Source organism: Mauremys mutica, chromosome 7, assembly GCF_020497125.1.
Source record: "Mauremys mutica isolate MM-2020 ecotype Southern chromosome 7, ASM2049712v1, whole genome shotgun sequence".
Lineage (NCBI taxonomy): Eukaryota > Metazoa > Chordata > Testudines > Geoemydidae > Mauremys > Mauremys mutica.
In genome coordinates, this window is record NC_059078.1 from 55,592,685 (window position 1) to 55,616,686 (window position 24,002).

The following is a 24,002-nucleotide window of genomic DNA, read 5'->3' on the forward strand; positions in this document are numbered from 1 at the left end:
GGCTGCTAAGTCAGACTAGAGGCAGCTGGGAGGCAGAGAACCTGGTTGTGGAATGGAAGTGGCATCAGGAACAGTGGTCAGGAAACAACAGAAAGGTGACAGGGCAAGGATGGGTTATGAATGAACCTTTTTCTCCAAGAACTGCACCAGTGCACCAAAGAAAAGGTGGGCTAGAAGAAAAGATTCAATGCATTTTTCACTGTTAAGAGCACTGCAAACATGTGACTGCCCTCTTCTTGGTAGTTATTTCAGGGCATTCATTATAATAATACCGCTTAACTGAATTGAGCCCTGAAGATATTTGCTAATTTTTCTTTTTTAAAGCTTTTTATTTCACCTTAAAACACACCTCTCTTTTTAACAGGTCACTTATCTATTGCATTCTCTCTTGATGCACATGTCTTTTTTATCAGCAGGTCAGAATTAATTTCTAAAAGTGTCTATTACAGGCCATGTTTTGACTTGGTGCACATAACCTGGCCAGCTAAGACCGTGGATGCACTGAAGTGCGCTCTCCTATAACGTGGTATGATCTGAGCATGCCATGAGGAAGAACACTACAGGATCTTGAGTAACCGGGGGAACACACAGTTCACTACTTCTTTCCAGACCATGCTGTTGGTAGGTGTGGATCAGAACTGGTGTACTGTGATATACTTGGACTACCTTGTAGACTGGGTCATGGTGCCCCCCTGTGGTGGGTGGCAGGTTGGCGGCGGCGGCGGCTGCTGCGATGACTGTTGCTGCATGCGATCCTGGAGGCTCCGTGCTTTTCGGATACTGATTTGTAGCTTCTTATCGACTAGGGCTCTGCTGTGAGTGCTAGAGCTGGCATCATGCATGGCAAGTCTTAGTTTAGCTAAAATGCAAAAGAAAACATAGCAGAAACAAAAAACAGAAAAAAAGACAAACTGAAAAAAGAAAAAGAAAAAAAGATGTAGCAAGAACATAAAACATGGACCATGCAGATGCTGCCACAGATAAATTTACAGGGATGCTTTCATTTCCATTAATGCACATTCAAGTTAGCCAGGTGTCCAAACAGGTTAACTGAAACAAAATGAGTCAAAAGAAAAATCTAGTTTTTAGCCAAATCCCTCCTCCCCCTAACACGGGGTGGGTCTTTCTCCAGCCCTCACACAAACACTGTTTCATTCTCAGTCTTCCATCTATACAACTCCTTATTCCCATATCATGGTCCTTTTATGTGCAAGGGACAGGGACGGCTCTAGGATTTGCGCCGCCCCAAGCAGGGCGGCACGCCGCGGGGGGCGCTCTAGCGGTCGCCGGTCCCGCGGCTCCGATGGACCTCCTGCAGACGTGTCTGCGGAGGGTCCGCTGGTCCCGTGGCTCCGGTGGACCTCCCGCAGGCACGCCTGCAGATGCTCCACCGAAGCCGCGGGAGCAGCGGACCTTCCACAGGCATGCCTGCGGGAGGTCCGCCGGAGCCGCCTGCTGCCCTACCGCGGGACGCTGCCTCAAGTGCGCGCTTGGCACGCTGGGGTCTGGAGCCGGCCCTGGCAAGGGAACCTGGTCGGGATGTGAAATCAGGGTATAGCCGGGTGGGGTGCAGACTAACAGAGCTTTCATGAGGACTGTATGTTGACCCTCATTTTGTAACACAGAAAAGTCAATTTCTATAACCATATTTTTGCCTTTGCAAATCCATGGTACTACCTGCTCTGTTTTCAATCTTACTAACCAGCAAGTGGGGAATGGAGGTTGGGGTGGGATAGCCAGCCAATTAAATTATAAAATATCAAAACAAAAAAAATGCAATAGCACATAACTCCCATAATTCACAGCAATATTTAGCCCTTCAAAATCTTGATGCCATCTGTTCCTCCTGAGATGTGAATAAGTACAGCATAGTTCATTCCTTTTCTTGTTGGTGACTGGAGCATCATCTTCTCTCATGCTCCTTTCCTACATGCTGTGCTGGCAGGTTTAGGGCTTAAACCCTTTGCAAACTGGTCTCTTGATTGGGAAAACTGCTTACTAGGTATAGGAATGCAGGAGAGGGAGTCACCTACCAGTTAGCAGCAAGAGGGACAAACTAACATCCCAGTGTTCTTATTGCCATTGCACTAGAGATAACAGCCCAGAGGGAACCAGGGTGCTGGAGGGGACTAAAATCCAGAAACAAGGGTGCTTAGAAAGAGGAGGTACTAGCTCCAAGCATACTAGTATGGCCAGCACACTCCCCATTTTCCCAGCTGAGAATTTCAGATGACTAGTCAGTAAATTTTACAGTCTTGTTCTGTGATATTAGTAAACTGTCAAAAGCACAGTAGCTCAGGCAATTAGAGTTACTTACATGTAGCTTCGTTACAGAGAGCAAAAGCTGCAGCACAATCTCCCTTCTGCTCCTGATGCAGCGACTCTTCAAAGATTGAGTCTGCTTCCTGCATGGACCTCTCAAAGCCATCACTCCTTCCTGCAATGGGCAGCACTCTTCATTTCATTTGCATTCTTTTTTTGTTTCTCCTTTACCCTCCCTCCCATTTGTGAGTACAAAACCCTTCTATATAGGAGTCATTTGTAGTAGCTTTTCTGTAGAGGCTGTACCTTTCCCAGACTCTCATTTCCTCTTTAAAGGGTATTATAGGGTGACCAGATGAGAGGAACAAAATAAATATCGGGACACATCAGGACAAACATCGATTGGGACATGGGACAAACAACTAAATATCTGGACGTCTGGTCACCCTAGGGTATTATGATGTTGCGAGGCACTGGGGACTGCATGAGTCACAAACCTCTGAGACTAGGCATACCTTTCAATTAACATAACTGTCAGGATCAGGTAATCATAAGCACCCCACCTCAGATAAAAGGAGCGTAAACCCACTCAGGAGTTTTACACTGGATGAGTGGAGGGGCTTTTGCTGTAGATTGTTTTGGGTAAAGTAAGTGTGTGTGTGCGCATATGCACGTGTACATAACAGAGACAGGCAGAGGCAAAAAGCAAGAAAGCCAAGCAGTAGCCTATGAGCACAGTGTGGCCCTGGAAAAAGCTAGAAAGAGAGATTTTGGGACTGGTTTTTGGATAAACAGGCTTGGGACTGTAGGCTAAGATACTGCTCCTTTTGTTCTTGGTCCTCCTGTGTGCAGAGAAGCAGGACTTCGTACATTTCTTGTAAATAAATAAGATTGCATGAAAGAAAATACCAGACTGTCAATCAAATTCTGTTCTCTGGGCTTGTCTACAGCAGAAAGTTGCAATGCTTTAACATATGATGTGATTTTAAATGGATTTCATTGAATTGGTGCAAAAGATCAGTTTATTTACATCAATTAAGAATCAATTTATCCTAAACCCAAATAAGCCACACTTGAACTGAAATAAGTGTGTCTAACATAGAGGGCTGTATTAGTTTAACTTAGTCTGTTTAAAAATCACATCTTATGTTAAGCTTTCTACTGTAGGCAGGACTCTGCTATAACCATGTAAGTCCACTGACTTCAGCTGAGTTACTTCCAATTTACGCCAAGATAACAGAGCAAACTTTGGCATTATATCTCCGAATTCCAATCAGTGCTACTTCTACTACTTTGCTGGTGAGATTGCAAAATCAAGTATTATTAGATGCTAAGCTGATGTCTGGAGCAGTAGTTCTACTGTAAATCACAGCCTGTGGCTAGTCTCTTAAAGTGACTTATTCATGTGATTGTTAACAGAATTTTTTGATTAATTGCTTTTCTGTCAGAACATGCTGATTAGTCACAACAAACTTGTTGAAGAAACGTATCTGTTTCAATTCAAATGTTTTCAGGAAGATTTTTCAGGTCTAGGATGGAATTTCTGGTGACAGTGACAGAGAGAGACATATCCAGCTGGGCCTGACTGTTATAAAAAGGCAGTCAGCTGCGAACCAGCTGAGCAGCGAACAGCAGAGAGGCAAACAGGAGTTTGCCTGGGAGTTCGCCTGGAGAGAGCTCTTAGAAGGAAGAGACCATGGATGCTGAGCAATCCGCCGTTGTGACCTGCACAGGATGCGCCATGTTCGTCTTCCTTCCACAGGATAGGAGCGACTTTGTCTGTACCAAGTGCAAGCTGATCTCCATCTTGGAAGAGAAGATTCAAGGTCTGGAGAAACGAATAACAACCCTGCATTCCATAAAAGAAAATGAGGATTTCCTGGATAGACGTCAGGATCAGCTGCAGCGGGCACAACGTTCTGAAGATTCAGAGCAGGCTACGCAGCGGGGACAGAAGGCCAGCGAGGATAAGTGGCGGCATGTGACTTCCAGAAGGGGAAAGAGTACCAGAAACATCCATGTACCAGAAACACAGATACAGGTGAGCAACCGTTTTCATGTTCTCTCCACAGGTATTAGTGCAGAGAGTGGAGTGGATGATGCACCTGAGGGAACAGAGCAGAAGGAGACTCCACTGATTGGAAGGCATGAGATGCACCTTCCTAGGGATGGGGGTTCCACGACCACCACTCCCAAGAGGAGGAGGAGGGTGGTGGTGGTCGGGGACTCTCTCCTCAGGGGGACTGAGTCATCTATCTGCCGCCCTGACCGGGAGAACCGAGAGGTGTGCTGCTTGCCAGGGGCTAGGATTCACGATGTGACGGAGAGACTGCCGAGACTCATCCAGCCCTCGGATCGCTACCCCTTCCTGCTTCTCCACGTGGGCACAAATGATACTGCCAAGAATGACCTTGAGCGTATCACTGCAGACTACGTGGCTCTGGGAAGAAGGATAAAGGAGTTTGAGGCGCAAGTGGTGTTCTCATCTATCCTCCCTGTGGCAGGAAAAGGCCAGGGTAGAGACCGTCGAATCGTGGAAATCAACGAATGGCTACGCAGATGGTGTTGGAGAGAAGGGTTTGGATTCTTTGACAATGGGATGGTCTTCCAAGAAGAAGGATTGCTAGGCAGAGACGGGCTCCACCTCACGAAGAGAGGGAAGAGCATCTTTGCAAGCAGGCTGGCTAACCTAGTGAGGAGGGCTTTAAACTAGGTTCACCGGGGGAAGGAGACCAAAGCCCTGAGGTAAGTGGGGATGTGGGATACCGGGAGGAAGCACAAGCAGGAGATTACAAGAGGGGAGGACTCCTGTCTCAGACCAAGAAAGCGGGACAATCAGCGGGTTATCTTAAATGCCTATACACTAATGCAAGAAGCCTGGGGAACAAGCAGGGAGAACTAGAAGTCCTGGCACAGTCAGGGAATTATGATGTAATTGGAATAACAGAGACTTGGTGGGATAACTCACATGATTGGAGTACTGTCATGGATGGATATAAACTGTTCAGGAAGGACAGGCAGGGCAGAAAAGGTGGGGGAGTTGCGTTGTACGTAAGAGAGCAGTATGACTGCTCAGAGCTCCAGTATGAAACTGCAGAAAAACCTGAGTGTCTCTGGATTAAATTTAGAAGTATGAACAACAAGGGTAATGTCGTGGTGGGAGTCTGCTACAGACCACCGGACCAGGGGGATGAGGTGGACGAGGCTTTCTTCCAGCAACTAACAGAAGTTGCTAGATCACAGGCCCTGGTTCTCATGGGTGACTTTAATCACCCCGATATCTGCTGGGAGAGCAATACAGCAGTGCACAGACAATCTAGGAAGTTTCTGGAAAGTGTCGGGGACAATTTCCTGGTGCAAGTGCTGGAGGAACCAACTAGGGGAAAAGCTCTTCTTGACCTGCTGCTCACAAACAGGGAGGAAATAGTAGAGGAAGCAATAGTGGATGGGAACCTGGGGGGCAGTGACCATGAGATGGTTGAGTTCAGGATCCTGACACAAGGAAAAAGGGAAAACAGTAGAACAGAGACCCTGGACTTCAGAAAAGCAGACTTTGACTCCCTCAGGGAACTGATGGGCAAGGTCCCTTGGGAGAATAACATGACGGGGAAAGGAGTCGAGGGAAGCTGGCTGTATTTCAAAGAAACCTTATTGAGGTTGCAGGAACAAACCATCCCGATGTGTAGGAAGAGAAGTAAATATGGCAGGCGACCAGCTTGGCTTAACAGTGAAATCCTTGCTCGTCTTAAACACAAAAGAACAGCTTACAAGAAGTGGAAGATTGGACAAATAACCAGGGAGGAGTATAAAAGTATTGTTCAGGCATGCAGGTGTGAAATCAGGAAGGCCAAATCACACTTGGAGTTGCAGCTAGCCGGAGATGTTAGGAGTAACAAGAAGGGTTTCTTTAGGTATGTTAGCAACAGGAAGAAAGTCAAGGAAAGTGTGGGCCCCTTGCTGAATGAGGGAGGGAACCTAGTGACAGAGGATGTGGAGAAAGCTAGTGTACTCAATGCTTTTTTTGCCTCTGTCTTCACAGACAAGGTCAGCTCCCAGACAGCTGCACTCTGCAGCACGGTATGGGGAGGAGGTGACCAGCTCTCTGTGGAGAAAGTAGTAGTTCGGGGCTATTTAGGAAAGCTGGACGAGCACAAGTCCATGGGGCCGGATGCGCTGCATCCGAGGGTGCTAAAGGAGTTGGCCGATGAGATTGCAGAGCCATTGGCCATTATCTTTGAAAAATCATGGCGATCGGGGGAGGTCCCGGATGACTGGAAAAAAGCTAATGTAGTGCCCATCTTTAAAAAAGGGAAGAAGGAAGATCCAGGGAACTACAGGCCAGTCAGTCTCACCTCAGTCCCTGGAAAAATCATGGAGCAGGTCCTCAAGGAATCAATCCTGAACCACTTAAAGGAGGGGAAAGTGATCAGGAACAGTCAGCATGGATTCACCAAGGGCAAGTCATGCCTGACTAACCTAATTGCCTTCTATGACGAGATAACCGGCTCTGTGGATGAGGGGAAAGCAGTGGATGTACTATTTCTGGATTTTAGCAAAGCTTTTGATACAGTCTCCCACAGTATTCTTGCCAGCAAGTTAAAGAAGTCTGGGCTGGATGAATGGACGGTAAGGTGGATAGAAAACTGGCTAGATGGTCGGGCTCAACGGGTAGTGATCAATGGTTCCATGTCTAGATGGCAGCCGGTATCAAGTGGAGTGCCCCAAGGGTCGGTGCTGGGGCCGGTTTTGTTCAATATCTTCATTAACGATCTGGAGGATGGTGTGGACTGCACCCTTAGCAAGTTTGCAGATGACACTAAACTGGGAGGAGTGGTTGATACGCTGGAGGGTAGGGATAGGATACAGAGGGACCTAGACAAATTAGAGGATTGGGCCAAAAGAAATATGATGAGGTTCAACAAGGACAAGTGCAGAGTCCTGCACTTAGGACGGAAGAATCCCATGCACTGCTACAGACTAGGGACCGAATGGCTGGGTAGCAGTTCTGCAGAAAAGGACCTAGGGGTTACGGTGGACGAAAAGCTGAATATGAGTCAACAGTGTGCCCTTGTTGCCAAGAAGGCTAATGGCATTTTGTGTTGTATAAGTAGGGGCATTTCCAGCAGATCAAGGGATGTGATCATCCCCCTCTACTCAGCACTGGTGAGGCCTCATTTGGAGTACTGTGTCCAGTTTTGGGCCCCACACTACAAGAAGGATGTGGATAAATTGGAGAGAGTCCAGCGGAGGGCAACAAAAATGATTAGGGGGCTGGAGCACATGACTTATGAGGAGAGGCTGAGGGAACTGGGATTGTTTAGTCTGCAGAAGAGAAGAATGAGGGGGGATTTGATAGCTGCTTTCAACTACCTGAAAGGGGGTTCCAAAGAGGATGGATCTAGACTGTTCTCAGTGGTAGAAGATGACAGAACAAGGAGTAATGGTCTCAAGTTGCAGAGGGGGAGGTTTAGGTTGGATATTAGGAAAAACTTTTTCACTAGTAGGGTGGTGAAGAACTGGAATGGGTTACCTAGGGAGGTAGTGGAATCTCCTTCCTTAGAGGTTTTTAAGGTCAGGCTTGACAAAGCCCTGGCTGGGATGATTTAGTTGGGTTTGGTCCTGCTTTGAGCAGGGGGTTGGACTAGATGACCTCCTGAGGTCCCTTCCAACCCTGAGATTCTATGATTCTATGATCCACTCCCCGCCCCAGAATAGCCAATAACCCACTGGTTAGGGAACTCACCTGAGACAGTGGGGATCCAGCTTCAAGTCCCTGACCTAAATGAGGCAGAGCAGAGAGATGAAGCTGGGTCTCCCCCATCTCAGCCGAATGCCCTGAGCACTGGGCTACTGGCTATTCTGAGGGGGAGTTGGGGAGTGGCTGGCTTTTGTGAAAAACTTCAGACTCTAGTTTTTGTTCTGAAGGGGAATGAAACCAAATGTTGAAACTTCAAAAGTTTTTGGAAACAGAATCCTTTGTTTTATGGCAAGCCCGAAGGCTTGTCTACACTGAAAACACTACAGGAGCACCGCTGTAGCACTTCAATGAGACACTACCTATGCCAACAGGAGGGGTTCTCCCAGTGACATAGATAATCCACTTCCCTAAGCAGCAGTAGCTAGGCTGATGAAAGAATTCTTCCATCAACCTAGCGGTGTCTGCACAGGAGCTTAGGTCGTCTTAACAATGTTGCTCCGGGGTGTGGATTTTTCAAAAATTGTCAAAGGCAACTACTGCTGCACAGAGAAAAACCATAGGGTACAGTATGTGTGTCATAAATTTGTCACAGCATGCTGTGACCAAACTGTGTTGCATGTTTACAGGTCCCTTTCCAGCAATTATTTGTCTAGTCCTCTCATCTCCTTCACACCTTTTCCACCTGAAACAATTCAGAGGTGCCTGGGAAATCATATCAGACTCAGCAGAATGTAAATGAATACAAGAGCCTCTTGTCCACAAATGCACACAGTTTGTGTGTGCACACTGACAACTGTAAGAAGCCGTTGGAGTGCTGAAGCCCAGTGGTCCTGTGGTTTTAGGAGGAGAAGAAAGAGCAGAACACATGGGGAAGGATCCAAGAACAGGGAGAAAAGACGCACAAATTGTTTTTGAACAACTTTGAAAAAAGGGAAAAAAAGGATGATAATCCCTGAAAACATAAGAAAATAGGCAAGCTCAAGACAAACTAGGTGTTCTGGCCTAAGGACAACAGGACTAGTGCCATTTATAAGAACAGCCTATAAAATTGCTTATGAAAATGTACGAGCTCAAGCAAAAATCTGCTCATTTGCCCTTTATCATGACAACAGACAATTATAAACATTAATTCATTCAACCAAAAAATAAAGCCTCCTTGACCTGGGCAATATACAATTCACTACCATACACACTTCTTATTTTAAGAACTCCAGAGAAACCTTGTAAATGAGCATGAGCTGAATGTGAAGAAGTCTGGTAGATCAGTAAGTCAACACAGCAGCATCTTCAGAGTCAAAACATGTGGCCTTTAAGGTTCATGAATTGAAGACCAGACTCTAGCATTCTGAACTTGGCCTCCTTTGCATGGGTAAAACCATGTACTGGAAGGGAGAATGGGTCAGGAATGTTCTTAAGTCTTGCACATAAGGAAGCCATAAAGCATTGTGGGAACCACCCAGTATGAAAGCAGGTTTAGAAGCCATCTAGCCTCCTTAGCTATCATGCCAGAGGCTATGACCCCTAAGTACTGCATAGCACTCTTTGTTGTTAAGTGCCTTTCTAGTATGCTTTGTTTTTTTAAACAAGGAAATGCTAAACAGCTAGATGTTTCTAACAATGTGCTTAGCGGGGCATTACCCAGGGTCAAATTGGGACTGTTACCAGTTACTCAGTGATCTGGATTTTTTTAATGGAGGCTACAGCCTTATGTTCCAGAATCTGAGTGTTAATTTTTAAAAAAAAAGTTAAATCAGTAATTCTTAAGGTAGTGAACAGACACTTAAAACTATTAACCAATCATAATTGATGTACGGATGCCTGCATGATTCTGTAGACAGTCTGAGAAGATAGATCGAAGAGCTGCGAATTCCCTATTCATTTCAAGGGGTCATTAACCAAAGCCTTATGACAACAATTTAGAGGTCAACATTGATAACTATTGCACTGTTGATCGCCATGCAAGAATGGAGAAGCACAAACAATGTAGAGATCTCATGCAAGTGGAGATGTCCACACTATAGGAACTATAGTTACTCAGATATAGTATCCTAGCTATGCCTGATAACCCTGTAGTGTAGATGTGGTCTACACCAATGGAAAAGGCTTTTCTAACACTGTAGGGACACCACCTTCCGGAGAGATGATATTCTTCCATCAACCTGGCTGCAGCTACACCAAGAGTTAGGTCAGCATAGCTATGCACTTAGGCGTATGAAAAAATCAGACTCCGGAGTACCATAGCTATATCAACCTAAATTTTAAGTGTAGATCAAGCCTGATTTTGGTGTCTCACATGGGTAGAGTTTGGTGTTTGGGCAGAATACAATTAGGGTTTTTTTTCCTTCAAATTAGATTCCTGGGCATTACAAGTTCACCATTCTCACATTTCTGATAAATTCAGAGACTATCTTTTGTCTCACAGACTGGAGAAAGCTATTGAGTAATTGTAAAATTGTCATGGGGAAGAAAAAGCAAGAGACTCTTGATGGAAAAATCAAAAGACCAAAAATACCTTCCCCATCTCCCACATATGCAATACTGTACTCCAAACCTACACAACCCCCACCCCCATGTCAGCCACATCCAGTCTGTGAGAGTTACCCTGGTTCTGCAGCTCATCTAGGTCCATGAACCTGCTGGGACGGGGGTTAAAGCCCATTGCTGCCTCCAGTTCCTTTTCCCGTTTCCTGAGTAGCTCCTGTTCCTGCGCCCTCCTTGCCACTTCCTCCTGTAACTCATCCAGTTCGCTCTTTGATGGGACAGGCATTTTTCCACCTTCAAACACCAACCAAAGACAGCAATGGGTACTTTCAGTGGGAACCTCGTTCCAACATGCATACTTTTCTATATCAACAGCTGAGTTTGTTTCGCTCCCTCCCCCCCCAAATCTTCTTTAAGTAAATTTTAAATAGGAAGCAAGAAAAACCTGAAGACCAAGGCAAGTGTCATTCAGAGCACATACAAGGTAGCACGCAAAGAGTTACTTTATTAATTTTAAAATTATATATTACATATATGTATATTTTTCTATAAGATATAGACACGAAAAAGACTACTGGATCATTTTAGCCTACTCTCTTGCCAACACAAGTTTTCCCCCACTATACGTTTAACTAGTGCTTTGTACATTTTATCTGGTTTAATGTTCCAAATAAGAGATGAAGTGGGTGAGGTAATATCTTTTATTGGACCAACTTCTGTTGGTGAGAGAGAGACACGCTTTCAAGCTACACAAAGTTCTTCTTCAGGTCTGGGAAACTTATTCAGACACACAGCTAAATACAAGATGGATCCAATTGCTTAGCATAAGTATTTTATCATAAAAGACAAAATATCCATATATATGTTATATATTGTCATATAGGACAAAACATATATTTCTATATTTTATAGATATATTTTATCAGAAAAATTATATCAAATATTTTCATATATTTTTCATAAAAGACAAAATATAAAAGACAAACACACCACGTTGCCTGTGGGCAAATGCTTTTCACAAAGCGATCACTCTTAGTCTTCATCCTCAAAGGAAACGTGCACAACACTTTCAAAAGATGAACCTGGGAGCTTAAATTCATAACTTTGCTAGGCACTAAAAATCATGGGCTGAACAGGGAGACTGGATTGATAGCTTATTACAACAATCTGTACTTCACTAACAACTCCAGCTGCTTTCTCCCCCATGACTGGAGGGGTGTTAACGGGCCACTGCACTTTGAATGGTCCCTTGAAATACGTGTTAGCTACTTATGCTAAACAATCTATTCCATCTTGTATTTACCTGTGACACTTGGAGATGTTATTTACACTACAGGTTACTTAGGTATAACTTACATCACTCAGGGGTGTGAATAATCCACACGCCTGAGCAACCTAAGTTACACTGACCTAAGTGCCGGTGTAGACAGCACAATATCAGCAGGAGAGCTACCACCTCTCACGGAGGCAGGAGTTAAGCCAATGGGAGAAGTTTTTTGAGTTGGCTTAGAACATCACCACAAGAGCTACAGTAGGCAGCTGCAGCATAGACATAGCCTGAGTTAGGGCTTGTCTCCACTACAGGGAAATCAACGCTGCTGCAATCGATGCAGCAGGGATCGATTTAGCAGATCTAGTGAAGACCCGCTAAAATAGACGGCAGAGCGCTCTCCGGTCGACCCCAGTACTCCACCTCTCCGAGAAGAGTAAGATAAGGTGACCGGAAAGTGTCTCCCTTTGACGCAGCACAGTGAAGACACTGGGGTAAGTTGACCTAAGCTACGTCAACTCCCAGGGCTGGGCTTAGGGCTGGGCAAATGGGGCCCACGCCCAGGGCGCCGAAGCCAGAAATGTGCCACAAGAGCCTCGGGCTTCCTCAGGCTGGCTGTGGCCGGACTCCTCTCTTCTCTGGCCCCTTCCCCATTCTGGGCTGGCGGGCTTCTCTCTGCCCCTGCCCCCTCCCTCCCTCGTTCCTCAGCCGGCTGGCTGAGGGCTCCGGCTCTGCCCCGGGGAGCCCAGAGTGTCACGGCCAGGGCTGGTCATTGGCAGTGCGGCCCACTGCTCGCTGCCCAGAGTGGAGTCGAGTCCCTTCCTGCCTCCTGTCCTGCGCTGCTCGGTCTCTGGCGGGTGCTGGGGCCAGGAGGAGCAAAACTTCCACATGAGTGGGGTGGGTGGGGTGGGGAGGGGAGCCAGGTCAAGCAGAGGCAAAGGGGGAACTTAAAGTGACAGTGCGCTCACTGTCTCACAAACTTCCCTAACATACACACACACACACACACAGGCTCTCACACCCATATACACTCTGTCTCTCAGTCTCCCAACACAGATTGTCTCACCCACACAGTCTCACACTCCCCAACACACACTGTCTCTCTCACAATCCCCCCCCCAGTCTCTCTCTCACGCAGATTGCCTCTATGTGGGTGTGAGAGCCAATCTGTGTGTGAGAGAGACTGTGTGTGTGTTAGGGAGTGGGAGACTGTGTGTGAGAGACAATCTGTGTTGGGGGACTCACTCACACTCCCCAACAGACTCTCTGTCAGACAATCCCCCAACAGAGTCACACACAGGCTCTTTCTGTGTGTGTGTGTGTGTGTGTGTGTGTGTGTGTGTGTGTGTGTGTCTCTCTCTCTCTCTCTCACACACACACACGTATTATTATTGTTATTACTGCTTGGTACTTCCTGTCAAAATGCTGGTGGTGAGCCAGGAGTGGCTAGGAACTGCAGGAGGGCAGTGGGCACTGTCAAGATGCAGCCCCCATGTGACAGCACAAGCCTGCCTTGATCCGCAGGCCAAATGCCAGGCACCACAAGCCACCGCAGCAGCACAGAAGCAACCATGGCAACACACCATATACCATGCCACCCCCTTACATCTGCACTTCTGCTGACAGTGGCCTAGGAATTTGCTAGTTGTAGCAAGTTGTTACTCATGTGGAGTCCCCCTTCTTCCATTCCCTGATTGTCCAACTTGTTGCACACACCTAGTAGCTCTCCACCATTGTGTGCAACTGCCCAGCCCAACTATGCCAGCTACACGCTTCAGGTGCACTCCAGCCTGGAGCAGTCATGCAATATTGGATCTCCAGGAACTGTGGGGAGAAGAAGCTGTGCAGGCACAGCTACTGATCAGCTGTAAAAATGTGCACATCAATGAGCAGTTTGCATGAGGGATGCAGGAAAAGGGGTATGACAGGGCTCAGCAGCAGTGCCGTGTGAAAGCGAAGGAATTGTGGCTGGCGTGCCAGGCCAGGAAGGCCAACAGTCAATCTGGTGCCAATCCACAGACCTACTGCTTTTACAAAGAGTTGCATGCCATACTTGGTTGAGACCCCAGCACCACTCTCAGACACTGTAGATACCTCCGAGGAGCCCAAGTCACAGGACCCTGGCATGAACAGTGAAGAGGAGGAGAATAAGGAGGATGGGGACCACACAACTGAGGGTTCCAGCTGCCATGAGCCAGGACCTGTTTGAGACTCCACTGTAGTCCCGTCAGTCTGAAATGGATTAAGATTTATTGGGGCCATGGGCACAAGGAATATTTGGGCCCCCCCACTCAGTAAAACATGAATGTATCAAAATGAATTAATACAAAAACTCCATGCATGCCCTTAAAGTTTCACAATCCTTTAAAAGATATTACATATTATTTTGATTCTGTGAGTTGTATCCCATCAAATGTCCTTTTCACCACCATCTATTGAACTGAGAGTAGCTTAAGGAAACTAATTACAGCCAGACTTAGTGTATCAGTCCCAGTAACATCTGTGCATAGCAACAGAAAAAATGTGCTACACTTAATATACTGTAAATATCTCTCTTCTGTACCCATTGCACTTATATTTTAATAATACTATCACATTATGTAACAAAAATACAAACATATAACCCCCCATATCATATGGGGGTTCAGAAGGGAGAGAGGAGGGTGTGCAGGGGCTGGAGGGGGCAGGAGGAAGTTGTCAGAGCGGGAATTGGGGAATATGAAGATGTAGCTGGGTCAGAGGGATTCTGCAGAGCAGGAGAAAGACTGAGGGGTGTGCTGAGGAAAGGTGGTAAGCAAAGGAGGGATGGGGAGCTTGCGGTGTGGGAGAAGACAGAGGAGAATGCAAGAGAATGTGGGTCCAGAAGGGGAAGGGAGAAGGAGTGGGAATGAGAGGGGGAAGGGAGCGCAGGTGAGTGTAGGGGGTGGTGGTGGGGAACAGGAACCTCTGGGGGACGAGAGAGAGAGAGAGAGGTTGATGCTGGGAGGGGGCCAAGGCAGTGAAGAGCAGGGTGAGAATGGCAGCTCCCCAATTCCAGAAGTTAGGGGAGAACAAGTAGCATCACATCTCCAAGGACCAGCAGGAAGGGGCTGCTGGGGGGCTCACACCAAAGCAGAATTTAAATCTCACAGACCAATCCACACATTGTATTTATCAAATCCCATGAGTTGTAAACCAAGATCAGGATTTGGGACTGGCAAAGGGGCGAGGGTGGCAATAGAGACAAGCCATCAGCCTCTCTCCGCCAGCCATGCAGATTTACTATGGACTCTGTGCTCCGCAGGAATAAAAATTTGACCCCTTTTGGAGGGGCATGTTCTGTGCTCCCACCATGGCCCTGGGGCTAGAGTAGCCCCACCGCAGCCCCACTGGGGACGCTGTGCTCTCACCTCCTAACCATCCACACAGCGAACTATCCTGTGCGTCCACCACCCCTGGCAGAGCTGTCCCTAGCGGATGGCGAATCTGGGAGACCGCTCCAGCTGCACTTTGGGGGGCTCTGCAGGCTGGTGCGATTGGCTAGCGCCACATGGAGGTTGGGTGAACTGCTGGCTGGGGGAGGCTACCCCCAGCCCCGCCCCTTCCACCCAAGGGAGAGCGCGTGCCCTGGAATGCCAGGAGGGGGAGTGCGTGGTGCTGTTGCTGCAGTCTCCCCAGCCCCGGAGTGCCGGGAGAGCGTGTGGTGCCACCGCAGCCTCCCAGGCCCCAGGAAGGCGGGCAGTGTGGCCCCAGCCTCCTGGAGCACAGCGGTGCCGCCGAATCGGGGCCCGGAGAGGGGGGAGTGTGGGCGGGGCCACACCTGCCTGTTTGGGGAGGCACTGCCTCCCCTACCTGCTCCCGGCACGGTCAGTCCCGGAAGTGATGTCACTTCCTTCCCAGGCCTCCACCCCCCTAGGGACAGCCCTGATCACTGGGAACCCTATGCTCCCCCCTCAACTGACTCCTTCTTTGCCTGCCCCACTCCCAGAGGCTGTTGTGCCCCTGCTTGCCCCATACTCCTGCTTCCTCCTCCTCCCCCATACATGTCCCTGGTGTCCTGTGTCTGCCTCAGTTCCCCATGCCCACAGCTCCAGCACTCCAAGGAGCCCCTTCCTCCCTTCCATGGCACTGCTGCATTCTGGACTCTGGATTTTCTCCCCATCCCTGACTCCACTCTGGATTCGCTGCTCCAGGTTTCCCCTGCCTCCCATTCAGCCCCACAACGGGGCTCCAGTTTCAGCTGCTGCTACAGGGATCCCGAAGATAGAAATGCTGGGGTTGCCCGCAGTGGAGGCAGCCCAACACCCAACATGGTGGCGCTGTTGTGGCACAGGCCGCCCTGCCCACTGGCCGCCTGCCCCAGAGGGAACTGCTACCAGGAGCCCAGGGGACATTGACCCATGTGGTAATCTGCCACTGCCGTCAGTTGAGCACAGGCAAGCCCAGTGCAGGGGAAGGAAAAGACGGTTACCTATCTTTCGTAACTGTTGTTCTTCGAGATGTGTTGCTCATGTCCACTCCATTCTAGGTGTGCGTGCGCCCATGTGCACAGTTGTTGGAATTTTTTTGCTTTAGCGGTATCCATAGGGCTGGTTGTGGCATCCTCTGGAGTGCCACGCTCATGCACCGGTATATGAGGCTCCGCCGACCCTACTCCCTCAGTTCCTCCTTGCCTGCAACTCCGACAGAGGGGCAGGAGGGTGGGTAATGGAATGGACACAAGCAACACATCTCGAAGAAAAACAATTACGCAAGGTAGGCAACAATTTTCTCTTCAAGTGCTTGCTCTTGTTGATTCCATTCTAGGTGACTCACAAGCAATATCCCTGGAGGTGGGCTCGGAGTTCACGGTCGTATGGCTTGCTCTACCGCTCTACCGAAGCCAGCATCATCCCAGGCCTGCTGGGAAAGTGAGTAATGGGATGTGAACATGTGGATGGATGACCAGGTAGTGGTCCTGCAAATATCTTGGATTGGCAACTGGGCCAGGAAAGCTGCCGACGAGGCTTGCACCCTGGTTGAATGGGCAGTTACAATCACCAGCAGTGGCACTTTTGCCTATTCACAGCAAAAACCAACGCAGGAGGTGATCCATGATGAAATTCTTTGGGCAGACACAGGAAGGCCCTTCATTCTGTCTGTCACCATGACGAATAGCTACATCTACTTACAGAATGGCTTAGTCCTTTCAATGTAAAAGGCTAGCACCCTTCTGACGTCCAGAGAGTGTAATCTATGTTCCTCAACAGACTTATGAGGTTTTGAAAAGAAGATTGGTAAGTATATGTGCTGGTTGATATGAAACTGCCAAACTACCTTGGGCAGGAAAGCAGGGTGCAGCCACAGCTGGACCTTGTCCTTGTAGAACACTTTGTAGGGTAGCTCCGAGGTAAGTGCCCTAATCTCAGAGACCCTATGGGCTGATGTTATCGCCAAGAGAAATGAGACCTTCCATGTGAGCAGAAGAAGGGAACAAGAGGCCAACGACTTGAAGGAACCTTGACAGTATGAAGTTCAGGACCCAAGGAGGAATGGGATCGAGGACTTGAGGATAGAACTGCTCCAGACCTTTTACAAAACGGACAGTCATGTTGTGAGCAAAGACTGACCTGCCCTGGAATGGAGGTTAGAAGGCTGAAATAGTGGCCAACTGGACCTTGATCGACGAAAGAGACAAGACCTGGAGCTTGAGGTGCAGAAGGTAGTCCAGTATCAACTGCCGTGAGGCCTGTTCAGGCCAAAGACCTTGGTCCGAGGTCCAACACATGAGCCATTTTCATTTGGCCAGGTAGGTTGCCCTGATGGAGGGCTTTCTGCTGCTCAATGTGACTTGTTGGACACAGACTGAGCACACCTGCTCATCCACAGTCAACCATGAGGCAGCCATGGCATCAGGTGCAGTGTGGCTAGATTCAGGTGCAGAAGCCTGCCGGGGTTCTGAGAAAGCCAGTCCTGTGAGAGCGGTAGCTGCAGTGGAGCCATCACCAAGAGGTCCAGCAGCATGCCAAACCACTGTTGGCCACGCCAATCTGGAGCTATCAGGATTACCTTTGTCTTGTCCTGCTTTATCTTCATGAGGATTCTTTGGATTAATGGTCCTGATGGGAAGGCATATAGTACAGCCCCCGACCACAGGAGCAAAAAGGTGTCAGACAGAGAGCCTTTGTCAACCCCGTGAATTGAGCAGAATACATGGACCTTCCTGTTCTGCCTGGACGCGAACAGGTCCACCCATGGAGTTCCAACCTCTGGAAGATCACACTGATCACCTCCGGATGGAGTGACTACTCGTGGCAAGATGAGAACATCCAGCTGAGGTGATTTGCTAACACATTCCTGGCCCCTGGAAGGTGTGCTGCCACAAGATGAATGGCATGTTGCACACAGAAGTCCCACGGCCAGAGAGCTTTTTGCACAGGGCTGATGACTTTGCTCGTTGATATAAAACACTGCGACAGGCCAAGTGAACCACTCTGAGCTCTCTGACATTTATGTGAAGCGAGCGATCATCCCAAGACCAACAACCTTGTGTGCTGAGATCGCCCACGTGGGCTCCCCAACCCAAATCTGAGGCATCACCAAGGTCATCACTGGGGCTGGGGCTGCGAAGGGGATTCCTTTAAACACCGATTTGGGATTCAGCCACCATTCCAGGGATGACTGTATGTGGTCCGGCATCCTGACTACACAGTCTAGATCATGCCTGTTGGGGACATAGACTGATGCCAGCCATACCTGCAGGGGTCTGAGGTGGAATAGCATATGCCGCACCATGTAAGTACAGGCTGCCATGTGGCCTAACAACCTCAGGTATGTGTGAGCAGTAGTGAGTGGGTGGGTCCTCACAAGTGAGATCAGGTCGGAAATAGCTTGGAAATGGGCCTCCGGGAGGAAGGTTCTGACCTACATGGAATCGAGTACCACTCCTATGAACTCTATCCATTGCACTGGTGTCAGGGTTGATTTCTTTTCATTTATTAACAGACCCAGATTGTGACAGGTGGAGCATACCAGATCGAGGCTCCTTTGCACCCGAGATCATCCCTTGATGAGCTAGTCATCGAGGTACAGATAGACCCGAACCCCTCGACACCTCAGGTAAGTGACTCGTGGAGCCATACATTCTGTAAATACTCTCGGGGCCGATTAGAGTCCAAAGGGTAGCGGTGTGAATTGGAAATGGCGTTGGCCCACTACAAAATGGTGGAACCATCTCTGCCCTTGGAAGATGGAGATACGAAAGTATGCGTCCTTCAAGTTGAGGGCAGTGTACAAGTCTCCTGGATCCAAGGAGGGAATGATGGAGGCTAGGGAGACCATGTGAAACTTCAACTTTTTGAGATACTTATTGAGGTGTCACAGGTCCAAAATAGGTCTTGGGCCCCCTTTCGGGATTAGGAAGCAGCAGGAATAGAACCCTTTCCCCCTCATTTCTTGAGGGACCTCCTCTACCACCCTCAGCTGTAGGAGGTTCTCTATCTCCTGAACAAGGAGTTGCTTGTGAGAAGGGTCCCTGAAGAGGGATGGGGAAGGTGGTGGTGGGGAGGGGGCGACCGAGAACTGCAGGGTGTAGCCCAAGGACATTATATTAAGGACTCAATGGTCTGAGGTTACTCGTGACCATGTCGACTGGAAGGGACACAGGTAGTAGAGGAAAAGATAGGAGGGTGGATCCTGAGATCTGACTGTGGCACTGACCTTGAGCGCACCATCAAAACGCCTGCCTCTGGCCCCAGTGGTGTCTCGCAGGGCCGGGATGTGCAGGTGAGTGAAAGGAAGGGGGTAGCTGTGTTAGTCTGGATCTGTAAAAGCAGCAAAGAGTTCTGTGGCACCTTATAGACTAACAGACGTAATGGAGCATGAGCTTTCGTGGGTGAATACCCACTTCGTCAGATGCATGAAGGCAGTTTGTTTAGAAGAATTCCAGGACCTAGGCGGCCCATTGGGCTGGAACTGTTTTCTCCCCGTCTGCAGCATGTGGAGGCCCAGCAAGCACAGAGCGGCTCAGGAGTCTTTGAGTCCATGCAGCCTCGCATCCATCAGCTCCGAGAAGAGCCCAGTGCCTTCAAAGGGAAGGTCCTGGATGGAGCTGAACCTCATTACCACAGCCAAGGCAACGATTCTGGCAGCTGAATTGGCAGCATCCCAGGCTATCTGGAGGGAGCCCCTTGCCACCGCCTTGCCCTCTTCCCAGATCATGGCAAACTCCTGGCCAAGGTCCTGCGGCAATACTCCTTAAACTTGTTGAGGGAGTCCCACAGATTGAAGTTATGCCTCCCCAAAAAAGCCTGGTGGTTGGACACCCAGAACTGGAGACTGGCAATTGAATAAGTTTTCCTTCCAAAGAGGTCCAGTCTCTTGGCATCCTTATTCTTAGGTGTGGCACTCACCTGACCTTGCCTTCCCCTTTCGTTGGCCACAGATACAACCAGCAACCCAGGGAGCAGGTGTGTATAAAGGTATTCAAACCCCATAGCAGGGACATAATATTTCTTTTCTGCCCACCTGGAGGTGGGCGGAATAGATGAGGGGGTTTGTCTTAGCAATCTTGAGAACCTCTTCATGGACCAGCAACACGACCCGTGCTGGGGATGCAACTGATAGCATGTCGAAGAGGATGTCCGACTGCTTTGCCAGCTCCTCAGCCTCCAGTTTCAGGTTGGAAGCCACCCTCTTGAGCAGGACCTGGCACTTCTTAAAGTCATCCGGGGGGTTGGCGTGGGAGGGGCCTGCCACCGCCTTGTCTGGTGACAAAGAGGACGAAGGCAACATTGGGGGAGAGACTGTGGCACTTTACCCCACTGGGCATGGCTCCCTCGGCATTGCCACCTGCTTTTTCCATCCCATGATGGAGTCTGCGCTGTGTTCTGAGCCCACTACCGACGGTGCAGGGAGTGGCTTGTCCAAAGCAGATAGGGAGGGGAGGAGTCATGTGAATAAGACACCGGCATCATAGGGACGCCCCATGGGTTCCAACAAGGCCATTGGGCAGGCCAGTGGCCCAGCTGCCACACAGCCACTGGTGGTCTCCAGAGCTGAAGGTGATCGGTGCTTCCTTGGCGAGGAGCTAAACTCCCACTCCAACTCAGACCAATCACCTTATGGGGACCAGGGTGGGGCTGTGGAGTCTTGCATGTGGCGGCTCATTTTTCAGTGTGGGGGACTGGTGCCTGGAAGATGACGACCAACGCCTTTCCCAGGAACAGCACCAAGGACTGGTGCTGAGCAGTCCTGCACTGGCGGACACCGAAGTGTTGAGGGCTGTCTAGGGGATGGGGACCAGGGCGTTCGCTGGCGAGAGGCGTTACCATGCCAGGAATATGGAGACAGGTGCCTTGAATCGGGGGATCCATACCACATTGGTGGAGACTGCAAATGTGGTGCCGGGAATCCGGGCCATTCTATTCTATTCATTTATTACATTTTGAATTTATTTCCTTTAAATTGCACAGGGGTTTTTTTTGCATTGGTTTTGTTACTCAATTAAATTCTGTTTTTGGAAAATAATTCATCTTTATTAATTCCTAACATATGCTGTAGAATGTTTAACAGTTCTGAAAGCACCCAGCTGTTATTGTACAGTGTGACACAACTCATAAGATCCATGACAAAGTGTGATCACAGATGTACAGCAAGAACCACAACATTAATAGGTGCATTGACAGTGTTATAGTCACACACATACACAAAGCACCACATTCCTAACAGGCCCTGAAAGAGCACAGCCAGGTACAGCGCAGTCCACCACAATGTCTTACTATGGCTCACTGTTAAAGCGCTCCTTCAGACCCTTCTTGAGATGGATAGCCCCGTGTTGAGCTCTTCTAATAGCCCTTGTGTCTGGCTGTTACGACTCAGCAGACATCCACTCCACCTCTCCCCTCCTCCTTGGTGGCAACATTTCCTCCTTTGCGTCACAGATATTATGCAGGATGCAGCAGGCAGCTATTCCTTTTGGGAAATTTTTCTCATAGAGATCCAATCTTGTGAGTACACTATGGCATCAATACTTTAATCTACCAAACACACATTCAACTGCCATTCTGCACCTACTGATCTGGTAGCTGAATCATTCTTTGCTGCTGCCAAGGTGGCTTGTGCATGCTTCATGAGCCAAGAGAGCAAGGGGTAGGCTGGGTCTCCCGGGATCACTATTGGGATCACTCCCGCCAATGATAATTCACTACTTGGGAAAGAAAGTCCTTGTTTGCAGCTTTCTGAATAGTCCTATGTTCTTAAAGATGCGAGCATCATGCATCTTCCCTGACCAGTCACCACTGATGTCAGTGAAGCATCCCCAGTGATCCACTAACACTTGCATAACCATAGAAAAGTAGCCCTTTCTATTGATATGCTCTGTGGCAAAGAGGGCTAGTGCCAAAATAAGGACGTGCGTGCCTTCGATCACTCCACCACACTTTGGGAAGCCAACTGCTTTAAATCCATCCTTTATGTCCCGCACATTGCAGAGAATCATAGTCTGTGTAGCAGGAGACAATTAGTGGCCCTTGCATTACAACAGCGTCCACAGTGGATTTTCCAACTCCAAAATGATTCCTCTCTGATCTGGTGTTGCAAGTTTCCACAATGCGATCACCACTCACTTCTCCACTGTCAGTGCAGCTCTCATTTTGGTGTCTCTGCGCTGCAGAGATGGGATGAACTTGGCACTCAGATCCATGAATGTGGCCTTGCGCAGTCAGAAGTTCTGCAGCCAGTGCTCATTACCCTAAATTTGCATAATGATGTGATTCCACCAGTCAGTCAGTGCTTGTTTCTTGGGCCCAGAAGTGGCCCTCCAGCATTTGTAGCTGTTCTGTGAACACCTCCACCAACCTTGAAATGGTTTTCACTATGTCCTGAATCAATGTGTCCACTACTAAGCTGGCATGTGCTCAGTTCTTGCAGCTCTGCTAATACCAGAAGGTTGTGCACCCTGTGCTTGCAACACTCATGACAATAGTGTAAAGTTGTGCAAGTTCCATGCTTCTAGCAGAGGTGGCGGACAGCAAGGAGAACCACACAGGTTCATGGGATTTTTTTTTGTGTGTGAAAATTATGGGATATGGATGATAGTTTTTGTTCCTATTCAACTATATTGGTTGGGGTGTAATTTTAAACCAAAAGAGTTTATTAGGATATGTCTACATCAGAAATGCTGCAGCTGTGCTGCTGAAGCACTGTAGTATAGATACTTACTACAGTGATGGGAGGGGCTCTTCTGTTTTTATATGGAGATATACCTATCTCATAGAACTGGAAGGGACCCTGAAAGGTCATCAAGTCCAGCCTCCTGCCTTCACTAGCAGGACCAAGTACTGATTTTGCCCCAGATCCCTAAGTGGCCCCCTCAAGGATTAAACTCACAAGTTTAGCAGGCCAGTGCTCAAACCACTGAGCCTGCTAAACCCAGGGTTGTGAGTTTAATCCTTGAGGGGGCCACTTAGGGATCTGGGGCAAAATCAGTACTTGGCCCTCTCCCCAGCACACTGGACTCCTGGTGGTACTGACTGGTAATGCTGTAAACCAGAACTGTAGCCAAAAGTTGTACCAGGTTCCTAAGTCTTTTTCCCTTTTTTGCATCTGCCTCCACCATGAAGGCAAAAATACCCAGGGAATAAGTAATTACCTCAATACATTTTATACTCCGGGATCGTGGCTATTTGGGGTTTGAAAAGGTAGCTTACCATTCCCAACAGAGTGCTGGCTGCTTGTCCAACCACTAGTCGATGAAGCAGATTCCACTTCTAAGATGATGCTGCTGTGCGACTTTGGGATGTTACGCCAGGCAGGAACCAACCCACCTGCTCGCTTCATATGAGAATCCCTTAAAGAAGAGGAGGGAAAACCAATGGATTAACATCTGGCCAATCTTTTCAGGGGATGGAGGGGTATAGGGTACTGGGGAGAGGGACTAGACAGCCCTACATTTTTCCAATCTGGCAATAACATTTCATCTTCACCTTATTTTCAGTCTCAAAAGAGAAGGTATTTTAAAAGGATTCTATGGGAAAATCCCAGGGAGGGAAAAAGAGTCCACCTCTTCTCAATGATATTTTCTAAAGATTTTATTCTTTGACATAGGAATCTGGGCTCTGTTTCTTGGTCCCCAAGTGTAAGAATTATCTCCCTTATTCCCAAACATACCAAAACTATAACCTCCAGTCATGCATTTTCTGCAAGAGGGATCATAAAAACTGCATCAAAACTTCCAAACACCAGTTCCTCTTGATTTTGGCACTAAGGCCTGGTCTACACTGGGGGGGGAATCAACTTAAGATACGCAACTTCAGCTATGAGAATAGCGTAGTG

The 24,002-nt window shown here is 48.4% G+C and overlaps 1 protein-coding gene across 7 annotated transcripts in view; it reads right to left on the reverse strand.

The window, feature by feature from the left end:
* The window catches only part of USP54 (ubiquitin specific peptidase 54), a 279,929-nt gene that overhangs the window by 22,167 nt on the left and 233,760 nt on the right, over nt 1-24,002 (reverse strand). For all 7 annotated transcript variants that reach the window (XM_045025077.1, XM_045025075.1, XM_045025079.1 and 4 more), the window contains 4 exons: nt 23,378-23,517; nt 10,562-10,735; nt 2,318-2,437; nt 667-859 (listed from right to left, as the gene is read on the reverse strand). In XM_045025077.1, coding sequence (XP_044881012.1) covers nt 667-859; nt 2,318-2,437; nt 10,562-10,735; nt 23,378-23,517 — 627 coding nt within the window. The remainder of the gene's footprint in view (nt 1-666; nt 860-2,317; nt 2,438-10,561; nt 10,736-23,377; nt 23,518-24,002) is intronic.